At 36.1% G+C, this 20294-nt stretch overlaps 1 protein-coding gene across 1 annotated transcript; it reads right to left on the bottom strand.

Moving 5' to 3' along the window:
* Positions 1-12092: 12092 nt before the first annotated feature.
* On the bottom strand, positions 12093-17844 carry LOC116261146 (uncharacterized). Its single transcript, XM_031639777.2, has 3 exons — positions 17586-17844; positions 13398-14093; positions 12093-12542 (listed from the first exon to the last, which is right to left on the bottom strand). The coding sequence occupies exons 1-3, from the start codon at positions 17701-17703 to the stop codon at positions 12190-12192; spliced, it is 1167 nt and encodes a 388-aa protein (XP_031495637.1). The 5' UTR covers positions 17704-17844; the 3' UTR covers positions 12093-12189.
* Between the last annotated feature and the right edge of the window lie 2450 nt (positions 17845-20294).

The raw sequence follows: 20294 nt of genomic DNA, 5'->3' as shown, positions 1-20294 counted from the left end.
TGGTTATTTGGCCTCCCCTGGTTCTGATTTAGAGTGGAGTTGTAGGCAAGTGAGGGAGTTAGGTCTATCCCTTTGAAAAAATTTTCATCTGAAGGATTTCAGTACTTGATCCAACGAGGTGTTTATGGACGAGTAGTATCTCTGGCTATTTCCTTTTCTAATGTGCATCAATTTTTTTTTGAGAAATTTTCGTTCGCTTTTGTATTCTTTTATATGGTAGATTTTGAACAAGATGATGAGCTCGATAAATATCATTCTTCCCTGAAGACATGGTAGAGAGGCTCGCCCAAGGTCTGTCGCACAAAGGGTAGGTCAAAACTTGCTGAAATACCCGATTTAGGACCAAAGTTATTTCATCATCAGGATAGAATGAACAATTACTTTCGTCGCGTGGAAATAAGGATTCATTTTCCTTTTGGGTTTTTCTTGATGTAGACTAATCTCTCTTTGTGTCGTCTAATTGTTCAATCAAATTACTAATGCCTTGTTTATGGCCATTTGGTAACCAGTCCTTCATAGTTAGATTTACTTAGTTCAAATTAAGCCAATGATTGATGCATATACTTCATAGAATGAGAGTGCATCATGCACTTGCCACTACTTCTAATTGGACACAATTATGTTTCTTAGATATGAAACATTCAAATGAACTTGCCAAATTTGTTCAGTAAAACTGAAAAATGGAGCTGTGGTGCATGTCAAAGCTGTCGTTTGGATCATAGTAGTTAAAATGCCCTTTTAGGCCTAACTTGACCTTGTATCCATAGTTAGAGGATGGGTGATATATAATGGACTGTATTTTTATTGGAGAATCAGGATTTAGTCTTCACTTGATAATGGTGGAAGGAGTTGATGGCTGACAAGTAAATTTCTCAAGATGAAGACTCTACAAATAAGTATTAAAGAAAAATATTTATGGCATAAAGAATTAACAATATAAAAAAATATATATTACAAACTCAAAGAAAACATTAGAGCATACAATATGTTGTCAACTACATGCATTTTCGGACCATCAATTGTAGCCGACACAACTATTGTTGGTTCCTTGTATAGGTGCATGTTGTCTCTACTTCTTCTCAATTCACACAAACATGACGTAAGGTTTCAAATTATTCCTGCTTATGCCATCAAACTAAGTGTTTCACAAGAACTCAACCTACAGGTTCCTATTATCCTTGGCTACAAAGCCCCATCATGAGATCACCAAATGATATTGAGTTTGTTAGTTGCTTTGAGATGTCATAGGTTAAAGATTTTACTACCACGGAACATCCTTTTGACTCAAATGGTCCAAGTCACTAGGCAATTTGAAACGACATACCAAGATCTAGCACAAACAACAAGAGAATAAATACTCTATAGAAGGATGCCCAATATAGTTGACAACAAAATGACTATCAAAATAACTATGTTATCACCCAAACTTTTCTATGATTGACCAACAGGGAAGCAAAAAAAAAAAAAACAATTGTAATAGCAAATTTGATAGTCAACATGCTAGCCCCAACATAAAATGAGCATTGTAATGCATACGCGATGAACTGTCAAATGGCAATAGCTCGAATAATGAATCAAGATGCCATATAAAATGAACGATGTAATGTACATTCAAAGGCTAAGTGTCCTATTATAAATGAAAATATGGCACAAAAAAAAAACTTCACCAATAGAGGTGTGGCCAGCAGATGAACCATCAAACATCAACTTTAGTCTATTATGGGCAACAGTGATGGTAGGGAATCTTGTTTTTGGTGGGGTTGGGGAGGTGGGGGCTGGGTTGCTTCTTTGGCAATGAAATCAATGGAGACAAGGATGGTGGAGGTTCACTTTATGGATCGAGCAGAACAGAGGGAGACAAGGAGGGCAAATCCACAAGAGGAGGGTAGTTTCTGCAATGACAATGAAAAGAGGGCTGCAATGATGGGGCAAGTGAAAAATGAAGGCAAATGGCATGTGTCTTCTGCTAGGCACTGATCAGTAGAGAAGGAAAAGAGGAAAGGGAAGTGTGGTCCTTGCAAAAGCGAGGGAGATCGAGGAGATACAAAATTGACCATCTAAAGTCTAAACTAGGCAAAGACTTTTCCTTAAATCACAAATAAGGTCATCTGATCACATTTAATTCAATCACCAAAAAGGGAGGTGTTTTTTTTTTTTAAATTTTTCACTTCTATCCCTACATTAAAGAGGGAAAGAGAAGGGGATCAACACAAAACCTCGCTTTCTGATACTCATACAAACAAAGACGCCTCTTCCCAACAACACAAGGTTATTGGTCTCGTTACAAGTTCTTCAAATGGTTATCGGCCTTTTGCATTCTTGCAATCTCAAAGTTGTATTTTCTGCTGTTTTACTATCCACTCCTTTATGCTTTCTTTTTTATTTTATGTCCAAATTGAAACCAAAATTTTTTCCATGCTCCAGACTCTTTCGTCCTGATTCTATAGCTTTCTATTGAACTGTTGATTAGGAGTAGCACATTGTGGTATCATGTGAAGGAGAGAAAATATCTAGACCTATTGACTTATCTGAATCTAAACACACACAAAGAACTAAAATCTCTGGAAATGCACCATAAACAATCAAATGATAGGATTAACTTCAATTGCTAATGGGATGCACTTAAATAATAGACAATATTATTAACTACAAATACAAAAAGAATAATTTTCTAGCCATCAACACAAAGAGATGGGGAGAGATTTGAGAGAAAAAAGAAAAGGGTGAGAGTGGCTCTGTAGTTTAAGTTGGATATATTTGGTTGATTGGCACTGGTTATCACACCAAATAGAGAGCATGATGACAACCTATTGATAGAAAAGATAAGAGAGGGGAATTGGTGGTGGTTCCTCTCACAATCACACTGACAGAGAGTAAGATGATAGCTGTGAATTGTTGTATAATGCTAAAAAGAGGCTGATCATTCTAAACATCAACCATCAAATGATGATTAGTGAAACAATAGAAGATCATGGACTATTCATAATTAGTGTGCTAGGCCAAAGCACTTTGATTACTACTGAAACCAATAAAGAATCCATGTTATGGCATCATAGACTAGGCCATCCCTCTAAAAAGGGCTTGAGAGCTATGTTCCCTTATGTGAAGACCAATGTAGAACATGTGAAGCCTATGTCAATGCAAAGATGTCATGACTTTCTTTTTCAAATTTAAAAATTGTGACTGATGAATGCTATGGTATGGTACATTTAGAGATACCAGCCCTAGTTGATGGTCAATCAAGGTGTAAGTATTTTGTAACATTTGTAGATAATAAATCTAGAGCTACCTTGGTGTACGAACCAAATAAGAAAAGTCAAGTTTTTGTCTCTTTCAAGGAATTCTATTGCTTTGTACATATTCACTATAACATAAAAATTAAGGTACTTAGAACAAACAATAGTAAAGAGTATACAAATGAATTTTGCGATGAATTTGTTAAGAAGCATACAAAACATCAAACAACTTGCCCTAGAACACCTCAACAGAATGATGCAAGTGAAAGAAAAAATAGGTACATACTTAACATAACAAGATCTATTATGTTCCAAATGAATGTACCATGCATATATTGGGATGATGTAGCTTGTGCATGTCACATAGTGAATAGGACAATGACCAGCATGTTAGGAAAAAATCCTTTAGAAATAGTAAGAAATAAACCTACAAGTATACGCCTCAAGGGGCATAGCGTAGCTGGTTGAGCTAGGGGCCTGTACTAAGGCAGGTCTCTAGTTCGATTCCCGTGGGCGTTATGTTCCTGTGTCTTAAGGCGGTAGGGCGCGGCATCTAAGATGAAGGGTGCACCGTTGCTATCGCCGACACCGACGCAGCTCAGGACCCCGGAGGCAGGGGGAATGGGGGGGCCTTCGGGCCTTTTTCGGGCGGTGGGATTAATACCCCTTGCTCACCCGGAAACCTACAAGTATACAACATCTTAGAGCTTTTGGATGTACATGTTATGTGCACATTCAGACACATGATAGAAACAAACTACAACTAAGAGCAGTTAAGTGTATCTTTCTACGACATCCATATGGGAAGAAAAGATATAAATGCTTTGATCCAAGTGAAAAAAAAAATTATTCAAGAGATGTAAAGTTATTAAAAGATCAGTTGTACTATTGTCAACCTAAACCAAATATTTTTAGCAAGGGGGAGCAGTTAAATATTCCCTTACCATTAGGCATCACTAATCAATGAGAAAAATATCATAGACATAGTTAGTCTTGGAAGAGATATTGTTGATCAATTAATACATGGTGGATCAAATGATCAGGCTATTGAAACATAGTGTAGATGTACTACACACCTAAGAAGAACAGCGGCAAGAAGGAAACCATCATACTTAAATGAATTATATACTTACCATACTCAGAAATATGTAGGTAAAGGTCAAGGAACTACCAATAAAGAACTTCAAAGGACAACAAAGAAGCACAAAAAATTCATATCCAAAGTGTTCGCAAAAACAAAACCTTAAACTTATGAGGAAGCTAAACTAGATGAAAGTTGGTGTATGGCAATGGAAGAAGAACCAAACATGTTGGAAAAGAACAAAACATGGGAATTGGTAAGGTTTCTAAAAGATAAATAGCCTGTAGGGTGCCGCTGAATTTATAGGATAATATAATAGCAAGGGGCAGGTAGAGCGTTACACGACAATTCTAGTAGCAAAAGGATATCCACAAATTTAGAGATTAGACTACCATAAAATTTTTGCTCCAGTAGCAAAGATGAAACTCTCTTAGAGTGGTGTTATCAGTTGAAATAGTAAAAAAATAGAGATTATATCAAATGAATGTATAAAACACATTTCTCTGTGGAGATTTGAATGCCAAAATATTCATGAAATTACCCTCTAGCGTGAAAGTGCAGTCAAGGTACCCAATGTCTTGCAAGTTAAAGAAGTTCCTTTATGGATTAAAACAATTGCCAATGGCCTAGTACTCAAAAGTGATCACCATATTAGTAAGTGAAGAATTCAAAATGAGTGAAGCAAAACCATTCCATGTTCGTACATACTTGAAAGGAAGGAGTTACAGTGATAAAAATGTATGTAAATGATATAGTGATAACTAGAGAAAATGAAGAACACATTGAAAAGACAAAAATAATTCTAAAGAAAAACTTTGAGATAAATGATTTAGGGGAATTGCAATATTTCTTGGTTATGGAACCTACTCCAAGAATGATATATTTGTTTGTCAAAGAAAGTATACTTTAGATCTATTGTAGGAAACATTCATGATAGAAGCAAAGACTGATGATACTCCAATGGGAGCTAACCTGAAACTTCAATGTGATGAAGGAGAACCAGTGGTAAACAAAGGTAGCTTCCAAAGACAGGTAGGTTAGATGATTTATCTTACGACAACCAAACTAGATATCCCTCATCCAGTAAACATATTAAGTTAGTTTATGCAGCACCCAAAAAAACCACATTTGGAGGTTGTACACAGAATTTTGATATATATGAAAGAAGCAACTGTTAAGGGAATTCTATCTAGAAGATCCAACAATATGGAAGTGTAAGGATTTGCTAGTGCAGATGGGGTTGGTGATCCCAATGACCACAATCAACCTTGGATACTATTGCTTTGTGTGTGGCAAATTAGTATATTGGAAAAGTAAGAAACAAATGGTAGTTGCTTGGTCTAGCACCGAAGTAGAATATCGATCAATGGCTATGGCTATTTATGAACTCTCCAATGGATCAAATATTAGGTAAAGGATATGAATATTCAAGTGCAACTACTGATGAAAATTTTGTGACAACAAGACCACAATACGCAAATGGAAACAACTTTGTTTCAATGAAAGAACCAAACACATCAAGGTAGACTGCTATTTCATTAGAAGAAAGATATAGTCTTGTATCATCGACACTGAACATGTCAATAACAAACACCAAGTAGCTCATATTTTGGCAAAGGCGGCAAACAAAGAAGCATTCTACAATCTAACAGACAGGTTGGGTATCTATGAGATAGGAGATCCAACTTGAGGGGAAGTGTGAAGGGCACAAAGGTAAATGTGAAAAGACTTGGATAGTTTTAAAATATTGGAAGACAGCTGTGAGTTGAATGTAACCGTCTTGTAACAAGAAGTGTATACAAAGTATAAGTTTCAGAAAATAAAGTGAAAACTTACTTTTCACCCTAAATCTTGTTGTTGTCTCTATCTTTCTTCCTTTGCTCTCGTTCGAGGGTCAAATACTCTATTAGTTGTGAAACTGAACAACAATAGTTTTTCGACAACACAGGATAAAAAAAAAACATCTAGCGACATACGGTAGCCAGTTGATTTCAAATTTCATAGACACACACACATAAACACACACAAAATATAATGACATCCTTTGGTATCATATTTGAAGTGCAGTCAGGTTATTCTTGTTGTACATGAACGCAGGTAGAATCAAAGGACAGGGTTGTGGGGGATTTAAAAAATGACTCTTTAATACGTCAAATTTTAGAAATTTTAATTTGGTCCTATAAAAATTTCAAAATTGTAATTAAGCTACTTGCCCTTACTTGAGGGTACATCTTTAAAAGCCACCCTGATTAACCTACTTGTCAATTAGTGCGTTTGTTCAAAACATTAAAATGCAGTATAGTTTAGATTGGTCCATTGCAAACATGTCTTTGGATAGTATACATAGAATTATAAGCAAATCAAGGGTCACACGTGCTCAGATATCTAACTAAGTATATCCTCAAATTAAATTTGACTCATATATTGATGGATCTAGTTTTCGTTCATTGGAGTAGCATCCTATCCGAAGTTGTGGTACACATATCTACATATTTGAGTGTAATTTGGACTATCTAACATAAATTAACCTGACTATTTGACAGGTTTATACACTCAATTGTCTAGAACCTGAACCCTTCAAATCCTTGTTTGGAGTACCAAGTGGGAGCAATTTCATGTCCTGTATTGTGGTCCAAAGTTATTAATTACAGACCATGGTCGATCGACTCAATTTGGCATCAATTGAGAACAACAAAAAAGAAAATAGCAAGCTGGGTTCTTGCTAGTTCATAAAATTCAAGCTAAAATAAACATGGAGCAAAGCATGCACATATGAAATCGCATCAGGGACAATGTTGTAAAAATCAGTTTATGAAATGAATCATCCAAAAAATATTCAAAAGTTATTTTTTTTTAGAATATAAACGAAAAAACTGTATAAAATAGTTAAAACTTTTCTTACATGCTTTTTTCTAGTGTTCCTCTTTTTTAATGCAAAAACCATGAACATATTATGTAGTCAATGTGACATGGAGTTTTTTTTTTGAAAAGAAAAAAAAGGAAAAAGGGAAAGAAAAAATCGTTGTCATGTGGCACACTTTCTGATGTTAAATCTTACAAATCACGCTTTCACTCTTCTTTTGGTCATCTAAGCTGAGGCATTGTCACTTGCCTAGTGACCTAGCACTCCAAGGGTAGTGTGCCTACCTTAAAGATTAAGTCGACACTCATGAGAATCGAACTGAGAATGCTAACATCATGCCGTTGTCTATCCCAGTTACTTCTAGCTGCAAATCATGCTTTGGCTTACAACCATGTTGACAACATTAATATACTAAGCTGGTTAAGCATACTTGAGAAACCCTAAATTTTCTATAAGAAAGTAAAAAAGCCAATGTGTCTTCTGACTCTCCGCTTGATTTGAACTAGGAGGATTTGGGTAACCTCTCCGTTCCGGACATTTAGTACATACGGCGATATGTTTCACTGCCCACACCTGGTGCTTGGAAGCGATGGCAGAAGTGATGACTTTAGCTAGTTTTTGGGAATGCCGGCAAAAGTGCCTCTAACCCATGCACCCCAACACCCATGCACCCCAACTGCTGGTAGAAAAATGATGCTAATTCAAAACACAACTAAAGACATATACATGTCATAGACAGCTAACAAAATAATATAAACAACACAAAATTCCACACTTCAAAACAATTCAATATAAATGGCTTTTAGTAGAAATACGATAGTGTGAAAGAAACTTCAAACACTGGAAACAATTAAGAACAAACGAGAGAAACTCAAACAAAAGAGAGAGAGACATAATTTAACATGGTTCGGTACTCTATACCTACGTCCAAGGTAGCTCTCAAAAGTATGAGAGACACACTATCTCCATCCTTTAAATAATATAGATTTTGTTACAAGGAGATTTACATGCCATGTTTATCATATCAATCTCCTTGATTTCAGCATTGGGGATTACATCATCTTGAGAGATTTTGGGGAAGAAATTCTAGCACATTTGAGAAATAGATTTGGCTAGAACGTTATCTTTGCCAGCCTGCATGATGATGATTTTGGCAGCTTCAATCTCTTCCTTGTTTTCTTTATATATGTTTTGAGCCTTATCATTAACATTGCCCCTTAAACTGGTGGGAGATGCAATCCATACGCCAAGTTTGTTTTGTAAATCTTCAAGTTGAAGTCTAGGTAGCAGTTTTGTAAAGACATCAGCAACTTGCTTAGCAGAGGGGATATATTTGGTGATGAGAGAGCCAATAGCTACTTTCTCACAGACAAAATGGCAATCAGTATCAACATGATTCGTGAATGTAATGCAGGTTTGATGGAAACCTAAAGGGCAGAGATATTGTCACAATATAATATTGGAGGTTGAGAAAGATAGACTCCAATATCCCACAATATGTAGGTGAGCCATATGAGTTCGGCGGTGGCGGATGCCATAGATCTATATTCGGCTTCCGTACTTGAGTGAGGGACAAAATTTTTCTTTTTCGCACTCCAAGAAATAAGATTAACCCCAAGAAAAGTGCAAAACCTTGTTGCGGAACGTCTAGTGAGAGGACAGCTGGCCCAGTCTACATCAGAGTAGACTGACAATTCAATGGCTGAATTCCTTATGAGTCTAATCCCATAATCAAGAGTTTCATGAACATATCTTAATATTCTTTTAACTAGAGAAAGATGAAATGAAGTGAGACTTTGCATAAATTGGCTTACGTAATTCACACTATATGATATATCCGGCCTTGTCATTGTGAGATATTGTAAACCCCCTAACAAACTTCTACACATGGTGGCATCAATTTCCACTGCCTCTTGAGCTGATGACGGGCAAAAGATTGTGACCATGGGCATGGGCATATCTTTGCCATTCAATAGATGAGTCTTATCAAGCAATTCGTAGGCATATTTCCTTTGATTGAGAATCAGATATTAATTGAGCCTCTATTCCAAGAAAATAATGGAGAAATCCTAAGTCCTTCATGGCGAACTTTGAGCTGACTTGTGAAATAAAATCCTGTATCAGCTTTGTGTTATTCTCAGTAAGGATAATATCATCGACAAATAGTAGTCAAATAATAATGCCCTGTGTATTTTGGCACACAAAGAGAAATGGATCAGCAACACTTGCAAAAAATTCTAAGGAGAGAAGAAATGTACCAAATCGGTCATACCAAGCTCAAGGAGCTTGTTTTAAACCATAAAGAGCTCGCTTGAGCTTGCATATATAATCTGGTTTGAGAGGATCCCGAAATTCATGAGGTTGTTCTAGATAGAGTGGTTCTTGTAGAAAGCCATGCAAAAAGGCATTTTTGGCATCAAGTTGATGAATATCCCACGCATGATGAAGAGCAATAGATAAAACAATCCTGATAGTAGCAAGTTTTACCACTGGTGAAAAAGTCTCAAAAAAATTTATTCCAGAAATTTGAGAAAATCCTTTAGCAACAAGCTGAGCCTTAAAGTGCTCCACTATTCCATCTCTTTGGAGTTTTGTTTTGAAGACCCACTTGCTACCAATAACATGCATGTCTTTGGAATATGAAACTAAATCCCATGTATTATTTTCATAAAAAGCTTGTATTTCTTCTTACATGGCTCTCGTCCAGTTAGGGTTTTTGAGGGCCTCTTTGATGGAGTGAGGCTCTTGAAGAATAAAACAAGCAATGAAGTATTTGGGATTTGGTTTCACAATCCCATCCTTAAAACGGGTCACCATGGAATGAGAGTTAGTTGCTCTATTGTTGGTGATGACTTCATGTGTATTTTCAGCTCGATCACATGGGTCATCATTGTTTGACGTATTTCATTCTCCATGCTCACCAGTAGTAATGCCATTTAACCCATATGAGATAGTGTCACTTGTTGTTGTTGCATTCATATTTCTAGTACTATCGTTGTTGGAGTCATCATTATCTCCGCCTTGAGTGCTTGTGATAGTGTCATTCTGTGCATCTGGAATAGTACCCATGGTGGTTCCCTCATTAGTAACATTCGGCTGAGTAGAACCGTGAGTGTCATCATTAGTTGTGAGCTTTCTTGGATCGTTGCTTTAGTCAACTGCATGCTCATTAAAACTTGTTACCTCTTGAGTTGAGTCCATGGGGAGAAAGAGTCTGCTTGGCTGTTTGTACGAAAAATTTTTCTCGTCAAATACAACATGTCACCAGATGAAGATTCTTTGAATTGGTGGGTATAGACACCGATATCCTTTGTGTTGCTCCAAGTAGCCAAGAAAAATACATGGTAAGTTTTTCGGTTCAAACTTGTTCTTAGCGTATCCACCAAAAAAAGGAAAACACTTGCATTCGAAGCTGCAAAAATTGGAATAATCAGGCTGTTTGGGAAATAATTTCTCATAAGGAGACCATATCAAGTGTAGGCGAGGGAAGCCTATGTATTAACTATGCTGCGGTAGATAATGCTTCTACCCAAAAACACATAGGAAGATAGATATGAAATAAGCGAGTGAGGCCAAGTTCAATAATAGAGCGATGACGCCTCTCTGCCATCTCATTTTATTCAGGAATTTTTGGGTAAACTTTATAATGAGTAATGCTATTAACCTTTAAATAGGATGCTAAGTTTTCATCAATAATTCCTCTCCTTCATCAGTTTGAATTTTAATCTTCCTATCAAACTGATTTTTAATCATAGCATGGAGTTCACAAAAAATCTTGAACAAGTCAGATTTGTTTTTCAAGGGGTAGAACCATATAAATCTAGTGCATTCTTCTACAAAGAAAGCATAATAACGAAACTTTTGATGAGAATAAATCAGCGTTGGCCCCTTGTAATCACCCCAAATTTTTCCAAAAGACTATGCACTTTTATCAAAACACAAAACGTCATTTTTGGATCCAAATTAGATCCAAAACCCAAGTTCAAATCTAAATCAAGCATTTCAGACCCATCGCCCCTCCTTTTGACAAAAAACCTCATTTTAGAGGGCGATTTTGGTATTTTTGGTGGGCAAGACCCATTTGCCCCTCCTTTTGACAAAAAAACCTCCTTTTAAAGGGTGGTTTTGGTATTTTTGGTGGGTAAGACCCATTTTCCATTCTTTTTGACAAAGACCTTTTAGAGGGCGATTTTGGTCTTTTTGGTGGGAAAGACCCTTTTGTCCATCATTTTGACAAAAAAGCCTCATTTTAAAGGACGATTTTAGTCTTTTTGGGTGAACAAAGGCCCAACTCATTTTAAAAAAAATATATTTTATAAGCCTAATGACCAATCATACTCATTTTCAAACTATTTCTTTTTCAAAATAATTCAAAATTATGTGAAATTCGGATGAAAATATGGTGAAATTAAAAAAAATTCAAAATTTGGGTTTTGGCTCCAAATTCCTTTATAAATACCCCTCACTTCCCCCCTCTTGGGCAATGTTTTTCTTGCTTTTTTTTGTGTGTTAATGGTAGTGGCATTTTTTTTGTTCATTTTTTGTTTGGTTGCTTTAGTTATTTGTCTTTAACACCGATACACCGATTGATTGATGTCATGGTCCTAAACAAGCTTGTTATTTATCACAAAGTTCTATTTTATGAGTCTATTCAATTCAAGAAAATACATGTTTTCTAGATTTTTTTATCAATTTAGTTGTGAGATTTATTTTTGATTTGTATGTGGGAATGTAGTAGGACGGTCCCTAAGGCACTGCAAACTGCCGCCGAAGTCACTGCCTGTACTGCCCTCGACAGGCTCCTAGGCTGGCCCGTATCAGAATGCATGAAAGAGAAAAAAGATGACAGCGAGCTGATAGCTAGCGAGCAAGCAAGAGAGAGAGAGAGAGAGAGAGAGGAAACACCAAACCGTCGATCAAACATGCATGCAATAAGAAGAGTGGCCAAAGTATCCTACAACCTTTTTAAAAGCTCAAGGCTCCCCAGCTTCTAACTTGCGGACAATTGCTCACCTAAACAGTCGCCTCCTACACCTAAAGAAGCGCAATGAAGGCCTCCTACATGCAAAACCCAATTCACTAATGCTCTCTTCCAATAATGAGCCGAATATTTCTGTTTCCAAAGCCAAGGCTATCCTTTCCAACTCCAAGATGAAGCTCTCCTTCCCGGCACTGCCTTCAACACCCTCAAGATCAGCCCCAACATCATGAGTACTCGTCAGCTTAATGCTCGCTCCACTAATTGTGGCCCCTCCAAAAGGTTTAGCATAGGCATCTCTGATGAGATTATGGCATTGATATGATCCTTTCCCGTTCATTGAATTGCTTCTGCTAATTACATTGTTGACATCTGGGCGTTGTTCTGCGTCAAGAAAACAAACAGAATCACAATATAGTTATTAATTAATGAAGTAAAATGGGATTCACTGCTTTTTGCTTAATTTACAATAATTTAAAATTTTTCACTGATTTTTTGTGCTCTTTAGAGTAGCAAAATTGACCGTCAGACCGTTGCATCAAGATTAGTTTGATGATGGAAACTCTTTTAGTTTTTTTGAGTGAACTTAATTTTATTAAAACATGTTTACTAATTAGTTAAACAAATTAAGGAAATTGGACTGGCACATTTCTTTTTATTTGTATGTAGCACCAAAATCTAATGCCAAAAAACTAACTTTTTATTTGATCCGAAATACGTTTCTTTTGGTGAGTCAAGTTGGACAATCATCCAACTATGTCCTTTTGAAACGACCTGACATGAAATTGAAGGAAGGAATTTGGACTCGCACAAACACATATACATAGATACATACGTTTCTTTCTTTCTCTCTCTCCCTCTCTCTCTTATTGTTTATTTTCTGTTACAAAAAATTATCCCAAAAGGTGCATTTGCGACAACCAATTACTTGGCCATAGTCTTTAGCAACAAAACTTATTCTTTTGCAACAGTTTTTAGTGACAGAACATGAAAAAAATAAGCATCAGGTCAAAAATTTGCTGGCTGATTTCTATTGTCATGTATCTATGTGTGTCTGTGTATGGCAGATCTCTCTCTTCAATTTAACTTTTTTTTTTGGGGTTCCAGCGATAAATTTTTTAAATGAATGATCCATCCTGTAGTGGCAGATCTCTCTCTCTCTCTCTCTCTCTCTATATATATATATATATATATATATGGTTGAAGTTAGATCAGATCAGCAAAAAGAAATGTGAGTACCTTTGTCATATTTGCGCCAATATCCTTTGGTTGGCATGCGTCCTTGGCAATGGAAGGAGGACCGATCATCCAGGACGGACACAGGGCTTGGTTGCTCGCAATTGAACTGCGTACATTTCATCGGACTCTGAATTTCGGGCTTGACTTTTAAGTCCATAGGAACGTACTTCTCCCGTTGCCCTCTCCTCCTACCAACAAACCGTCCAGAGTCGGTATGTGCAGCGACCACACGAGAAGGTGCTACCAGTCTGTAGTCGTGTCTCTCCACCGATTGAAGCACTTCGATTATTCTTCTCAGTGCGCGGACTTCCTCATCGCACTTCTGCAGCGCACCCAGGATCAAGTCACGCATCTCCGACGCATTTTCCGTCCGGCCGGCCAGCTGTTTTACAGGAAAATCCTCGAGGCCCATCAACCTGGCCACCACACTGGGTCGTCGGCTCTGCTCCTCCGACGGGACCCCCGCAGCTTCTAAAGCTTGCTGGTTAATATGCTCTGCTGTGAGCATCGTGCTTTGAGAGCCATCAAAGTTTATACTTTTGCAGGAATCATCTGACGATGCCAACATCAATTTAGGTTCTGATTGTCGTGGAACGGTCTTCTTCTGATTCTGATCAGCATTGCGTGTGGAATGGGCATTAGTGGCCACCTCTTCGAACTCTTCACGGTGAGTGCAACTCTGCTCAGTCTTTCCGGCTGCCAGAAAAAAACAGACAAACAAGGTTTACTATATTTTAACTAATTAAGTTGATCTGTCATTCATGTAAAGTTAATTGCATGTAGTTTTATATGCCAGACACGTCAATAACCAAAGATGGAGTTGGCTCATTGGAAATATGTTAATGACTTTTTTTAGTAACTAAGAAAAATAGAGGTGAAATATGTCAACGACTTTTTTCTAAGTAACTAACGAAAACAGTGAACATTATAACGTAATTAGAAGCGTAAAAACTTCGAGAACTATCACTATTTATTACACATGTAATTGACTTTGTCAAAAAGTAAAAAAAATGCACGTCTTTTATTTCTTTACCACTTTTCTCAAAAAAAGCTTTTAGAGAAAGATATTTTTTAAAAATTCAGCTAAAATTCTTGACAAGGATAGAATAATTTAGAATTGCCATCGAATTGCAGTTAAAAAAAGGAAGGTACACATTAAGAAAATCAAGTAGGTAACTAATTTATCGATCAAGTAGGTAACTAATTTATCTAATTATTAAAGTTTAAACAAGATCAAGATGTAAATTTTAAGCTTGCATAGTTTCAAGTTTGACGACATTGATTTTCTTAAATGAACTCAACTATGATTAGTACGTACTAGCTAGTTGAATCTCTTTTCTTGCCCATTCAAATAGGTTCATTATTGGATGAGATATAGAACAAACCAGATTGATTGACACCCTAAGTAAACTAGGTTTTCCTGCCACAACAATTAAAAATTGCATTGGGGTTCTATTAGTATTCAGACTCCCATCTTTCTGCTAGATTTGGTTGTACTAATCTGATTTAATGTTAGAGGCATATTCACCACCCTAATTTTAAGTTGAAAATGTGTACTTGAAGCTAAATGCTATTAGGGCCATCATTTGTTTTTCTATTACATAGAAAGTAAGACATGTTTTTCTTACTTAGAGAGTAGTACTCAGAATAATGCTTCAGGTATGAAAATTTGTAGCTCGCCTTTGGATTGGATTATTTCTATTCCTCTGTCCTGCAACTTCGTAGAAATGAGGAAAGGAGATGTGGATCCTATCCTTGAGGCAACCAATGAATCGCCACCGGGTTTTGTCAAGGAAAACGATGACAGCTTAGAGGGATTCAGAGTCGAGGGGGATGAAGTGGACCCTGGTCTTCATAGTCTCTAGAGAGTGGTGAGAACCAGGGGAGGGAAATAGGTTAGACGAAAGAATATTAGGTCTTTGGGACCTTATTTTCCCACTCCTAAACATATATTATCAGCCCCACTCAAAGAGATAACCAATCAGTACGGGGAAGATTGGTGATTATATCACCAATCTTTGTCATCCTCATTTTTTAATTGTTATAAACAATTTTGATAATTGGAAGAAAAGGCTTAAGATTTAGCCTTCACCATATTGGACATTACACTACATTCATTGTGGTGATTCTCATCTGAAAGTTATGATGCGGTTATATGTAACTTCATACACACATAGTAATAAACCAAATTATTATAGATATGTTTAATTCTAATCATTAATGGTTTTGTTTTAAGCGTTTAGTGTTAAATGAAATAGACGACAATATAGGCAAAAGAAGAACAGAATGTTAAAGTTGATCAGCCGTCAAAGGAAGATCTTTAAAGAGTGAAATGGTCTAAGGTATGACATGAATGTCCGAAAGAAAATGAGGAGGCAAAATATGTGACTATCTTAGTACGAGATAGTTGTTGAATCTTCAATAGTAAAAAGGTGAAAGTGATGGTAATATCATGGGGTGATATTTGCTTTAGCTTAACAAGGATTAATGAGAAGAAACACCAGTACCAATGAAGAACCATACAAGAAAAAAATGTATTTGTTTCTATTTAAAGTAATATTTTTTGGTATTCTAAAAGTCACTTTTAAAAGATAACAAATTCAATGATAATTTCAAAATTATGAAGCTTAAGTTTTAATATTTTGAATAAATCATATTTTATGGAAAAGCATTATGACATACATTTTTATGTGTATATTGGGCACTTTAGAAAAAACAAATTAATAAAAAAGTTATAATTCTTTTTAATTATTGTCTTATCAAGTTAAATTTAAAACGAACAAAATTTTTTAACTTATAACCTTTTTATAATTTCATTTAAGTATTTTTTTGATTTTCTAGTTAGGACATAATTTTATAAAAAAAACATTTTTCTTCCCATTTGAGAAAATCTCAATTGAATTGATGAAATAAAAAGAAACTCAGCATTTGAAAGTTTTAAAATCTTTGCATTTTAAACTAACATGTACGTAGACAATGTGGCCTGTTAAGTTAGAAAAAAAATTCAACGGCAAGTTTATGATTTTTGTTTTAAAGTTATATTTTAGTATTTTAAAGTTTATTTAATAAATAAATTTAGTGATGAATTTGAAATAATTATATTGAAAGCTTATATAATAAGAAAAGGCAATTAATAACATAATTAATTGCTATGTTTTTTTTATATAAGTTATTGTTCAAAAGTTATTGATAATTTTAAAATTGATATTGTTGTCAGTAATTTCTATAATGAAATATAAAAACGATAAATTTGTTGAACTCTAAAAAAGGTCCAAACACTACTTCAATTTTCTAGTTACGTATTTGACATTCAAATTCGGTAAATGCATCCATTAACTTTTTGTTTTATAGAAAAAAAAAATCAATTGCATTCGTGAAAAATGTTAGTCATAATTGTAAAAGTTTTTGGTTTTAAACTCACATTTGAAAATTTACGCTATTCAAATAATTGTACTTTTTAATGACAAAAAGATAATCAATTACAAATTTCAAATTGTTGCTTTAAGTTATGTTTTGATATTTTAAAGTTTTATATTAAAAAACTTAATGGAAATTTTGAGTTTATATATTTAAGTTCAAAATGTATAGTAACATTGAAAACGAACACATTTAACAAAGACAAAAGTAATTTAAAAGGGTCAATGACAATATAGGACTGATTATATATATGTATGCTTACCAAGCGAGATGGTTTAGTGAATAATTTGTAACAAATTGCCTACTAAAAATAAAAACCTATATTTCAAACATCTACAGGTACATACAAACATGAAGAAGACTGCAGCAAAACTAATAAACATTGAAACCACTTGACTAGGGCTCAGCCTGGGTCATAGCGTACAATTAACTAAACTTGTTAGACTCAGGACCGTCTACCGCCTCAGTTGGCACACAAGCTAGGCTTCAGTTTTCATGCATATATGAAGGATATTGGAACCAATTACTTTGAGACCCATTTCGCTCAGGACAAGCCGCTGTACTCCCCCTACTTAATTATAATTTCTTGGACACAAATGAGAATCATTCACCACGCCCAATCGAAGCAGGCCAATTAGAAAATGGACGGGGAAGAAGGTCAATTGGTAAATGAATCAAAATAATTGATGCTTCTCTGTAACTCTAAACACCGCAAACATTTAACTGGAGCACAAAGGACGACCGCAATATATATATAATTGAAGTACTGACCTTGTGTAAGCCTTTTGCGTCGTCCATGGATGCGGCCGTGAAGAAGACGAAAGATTGCAGACAGACAGCCGACGGCCTTAGGATCGCCGCGGTCGCAAGCCTTCCTACTTCCGGCCATGAAGGGAGTTAGGGAAGTCCCTCCGAGAAGATCTGTTTGCGTCTTCCCCCTCCTTCCTAGTTATTTCCTTTCGCACTTCACTTTGTTGGAGAACAGCCGACTTCCTTTCCTCGAGCTTCCATAACCGACATTCTTTGGGGAGTTTTGACTTGGCGTCTTGGAGGAAAAGCTGGTCCTGGCCAGCCTGCTGTACGTGATAAAAGTGGAAAACCATGTGACCACAAAGGCATTCGGCTGTGGGCCAATTATTTGGGAAACTCTGCAGAAGCATGCAAGTAAAGTGATGCTTGTTAGCATGACTTTGGGACCCAGTGGTCACGTCCTTGCAACAACATGCCCGACGCACAGATCTAGAGGTGCTTCCCCTATTACTTCCCCTAAACTAAGATCGAGATCCAAGCTCAATTGAATTAGAGATCAATTATTTTTATCTAATTTAATGATCTAAATTAAGTTCATAGCATGAACCTAATAATCCATATCGAATTCAGGTTAGGGTCTAATGTCAGAATTCAATGATCCAACTAAAATCCAATTAATATGCAGTATAATTCCAAGGGTCATCTAGCATTACAAGATCCAAACGTTGTAAGATCTAAATTGCTTACGGCCTAATTCAAAATTCAATCATCATACAGATCCAGTCACGATCTAGATTCTTCATATCAAAATCCATTATGATTAAGGCTTCAAGAGATTATTTGGGGCTTAAGAGCACCTTGGATTTGAATTTGTCAGGAACTAGGGTTTTGATAGAAGTCTTCAGCATCCAGTCTCATTAGATATTGAAGATGGGGTTCCATTGGGAGAACCAGCCTAGTGTTTGTGGTTCCAGGGTCTATCCAGGGGACTCAATTATAGGTTATAAGGCCAGTATAAGTTAGACCTTAATTAGAAGGGGACTCACATTCGGGGTCAATCTAGAGCAAGGTCTTGACCATGTATGAGCCTGGGGTTTTTGAAAACCGATTTAAAAGGGATTTGATTTGGGAAATTATTTTGAAAACCATGATTTATAGAATGTACTCATATAGAGGCTAGGTGAAATTAGTGTTTCCTCATGTGTCAAAGGCATGATACTGGATGCATTCGACCTAACTTTTACATGAATGGTGGTGTGTCTAACATGCTTAAACCATACTGTATAAATAAAATCGTGTACATACGCATACCTAGATCTAAACAAACAATCATAAACAAAAATGAAACAATATGCATGCACGAGAATGAAATGCTGAAGTAAAAAAACTCATTTTGAAAAGAAAGGGAAGATGGAGGCACACCTTACTTCCACGCCCTATTAAGGGACATAGACATTAAATCAATCTAGGAAAGCATGAAAAAAACTACCGTTGGCAAAAAAATATGAAAAGAAAATAAACTACCTTAGGCAAAGAAATATAAAACAAACTAACCTAGAGCAGGAAAGTAAACTATCCTAATGATACCATGAAAGCAAAAAATAAACTAAAGAATGAAACTGGGAGAGCAGAAAATAAATAAGAAAAAGAAAGAGAAAGAAGAATACCTAGGGCACAGACTCCTGCTAACCTGACCACGACCCGGACCTAGCTAACTAGAGTTTTTGTCGGACAGTTTGGTTTATCACTATTGTAACAACAAAAAAAGTTTTTTTTTTTTTGGGCCCGGCTCTCAGATCACTCGTTTCTTGTTGTTTTCGCCGCACTTGCATCAATGCTTGCTTGGAGAGAGGGAGAGAAAATTCCTCTAATATTGGAGACACATGATGAAACTTCTTGAAACCCATTTCCACCTTTTGAAATATCGTCTTGAGCGTTAAACTTTATGATATTAACACACCTTTAAATGATATTTCCCACATTTCATAATTGATAAATTGAAAGAAATATGAGGTACAGAAACTATGATGCACATTTCTTACCTCAAAATGAAGAGTGTCCAAGTTCCACGTATCTGGACAATGAATAGAAATTTGATTCTGAGATTCAGAGCTTGATATAGACCCAGAGAAAGTTCTAGCAAACCGAGACATTTGATCTGGATCAAAGTTAAAAATTCAGAGTTCTAAAATATAGATATATCTGAATAGATACAAACGATAGATATGAGATATGATATTGAGATCTGAAATAGGTGGCATGCCCTAGCCAGGCTTAATTTAGGCTACGTAAGTTCAAACATGATAGGTTCAGGTCAAGTTCTGAGTTCAGCTTCGGCTCAGCTGGATGCAAGTTCCACATGCAGAGTTCAGTTTAGACTGGCTCGCACTAGGTCAAGTCCCTGGTTCCAATGTCCATGCACCACCTATACCTAGGTTTTATGAAGCATAGAACTTAGGTTTATGTGAAGAAAATGTGCACATGAAAGTTGGACCATTTAACCCTCGAATGAAAACTGGCTTTTGATGCTTACGTGGCAGTCTGACCAGACCCTAGCCTAGATCTAGGCCTGTTCAATATTTCAGCTCAAAATTCGTCCATGTCCCCAAAAATCACATTTTCCGAACTCATTGGTACCTAAATAACTGATTACATGAATAACATGAAGGGAAATATGTGAAACACAATATTTTCGGTATGCCAACTCCAACTAAAGTAAGAAATAGTCTA

Source organism: Nymphaea colorata, chromosome 9 (genome assembly GCF_008831285.2).
Source record: "Nymphaea colorata isolate Beijing-Zhang1983 chromosome 9, ASM883128v2, whole genome shotgun sequence".
NCBI classification, from domain to species: Eukaryota; Viridiplantae; Streptophyta; class Magnoliopsida; order Nymphaeales; family Nymphaeaceae; genus Nymphaea; species Nymphaea colorata.
The sequence above is the reverse complement of the archived record's forward strand: the minus strand, read 5'-3'. Positions and strand labels throughout refer to the sequence as shown.

Excerpts from the sequence above, each read along its gene's own strand:
- LOC116261146 (XM_031639777.2), bottom strand. The coding sequence starts at position 17,703 with ATGGCCGGAAGTAGGAAGGCTTGCGACCGCGGCGATCCTAAGGCCGTC. Across the intron at positions 14,094-17,585 it reads ACGCAAAAGGCTTACACAAG|CCGGAAAGACTGAGCAGAGT; the intron begins GTCAGTACTTCA and ends TTTTTCTGGCAG. Across the intron at positions 12,543-13,397 it reads TTGGCGCAAATATGACAAAG|AACAACGCCCAGATGTCAAC; the intron begins GTACTCACATTT and ends TTCTTGACGCAG.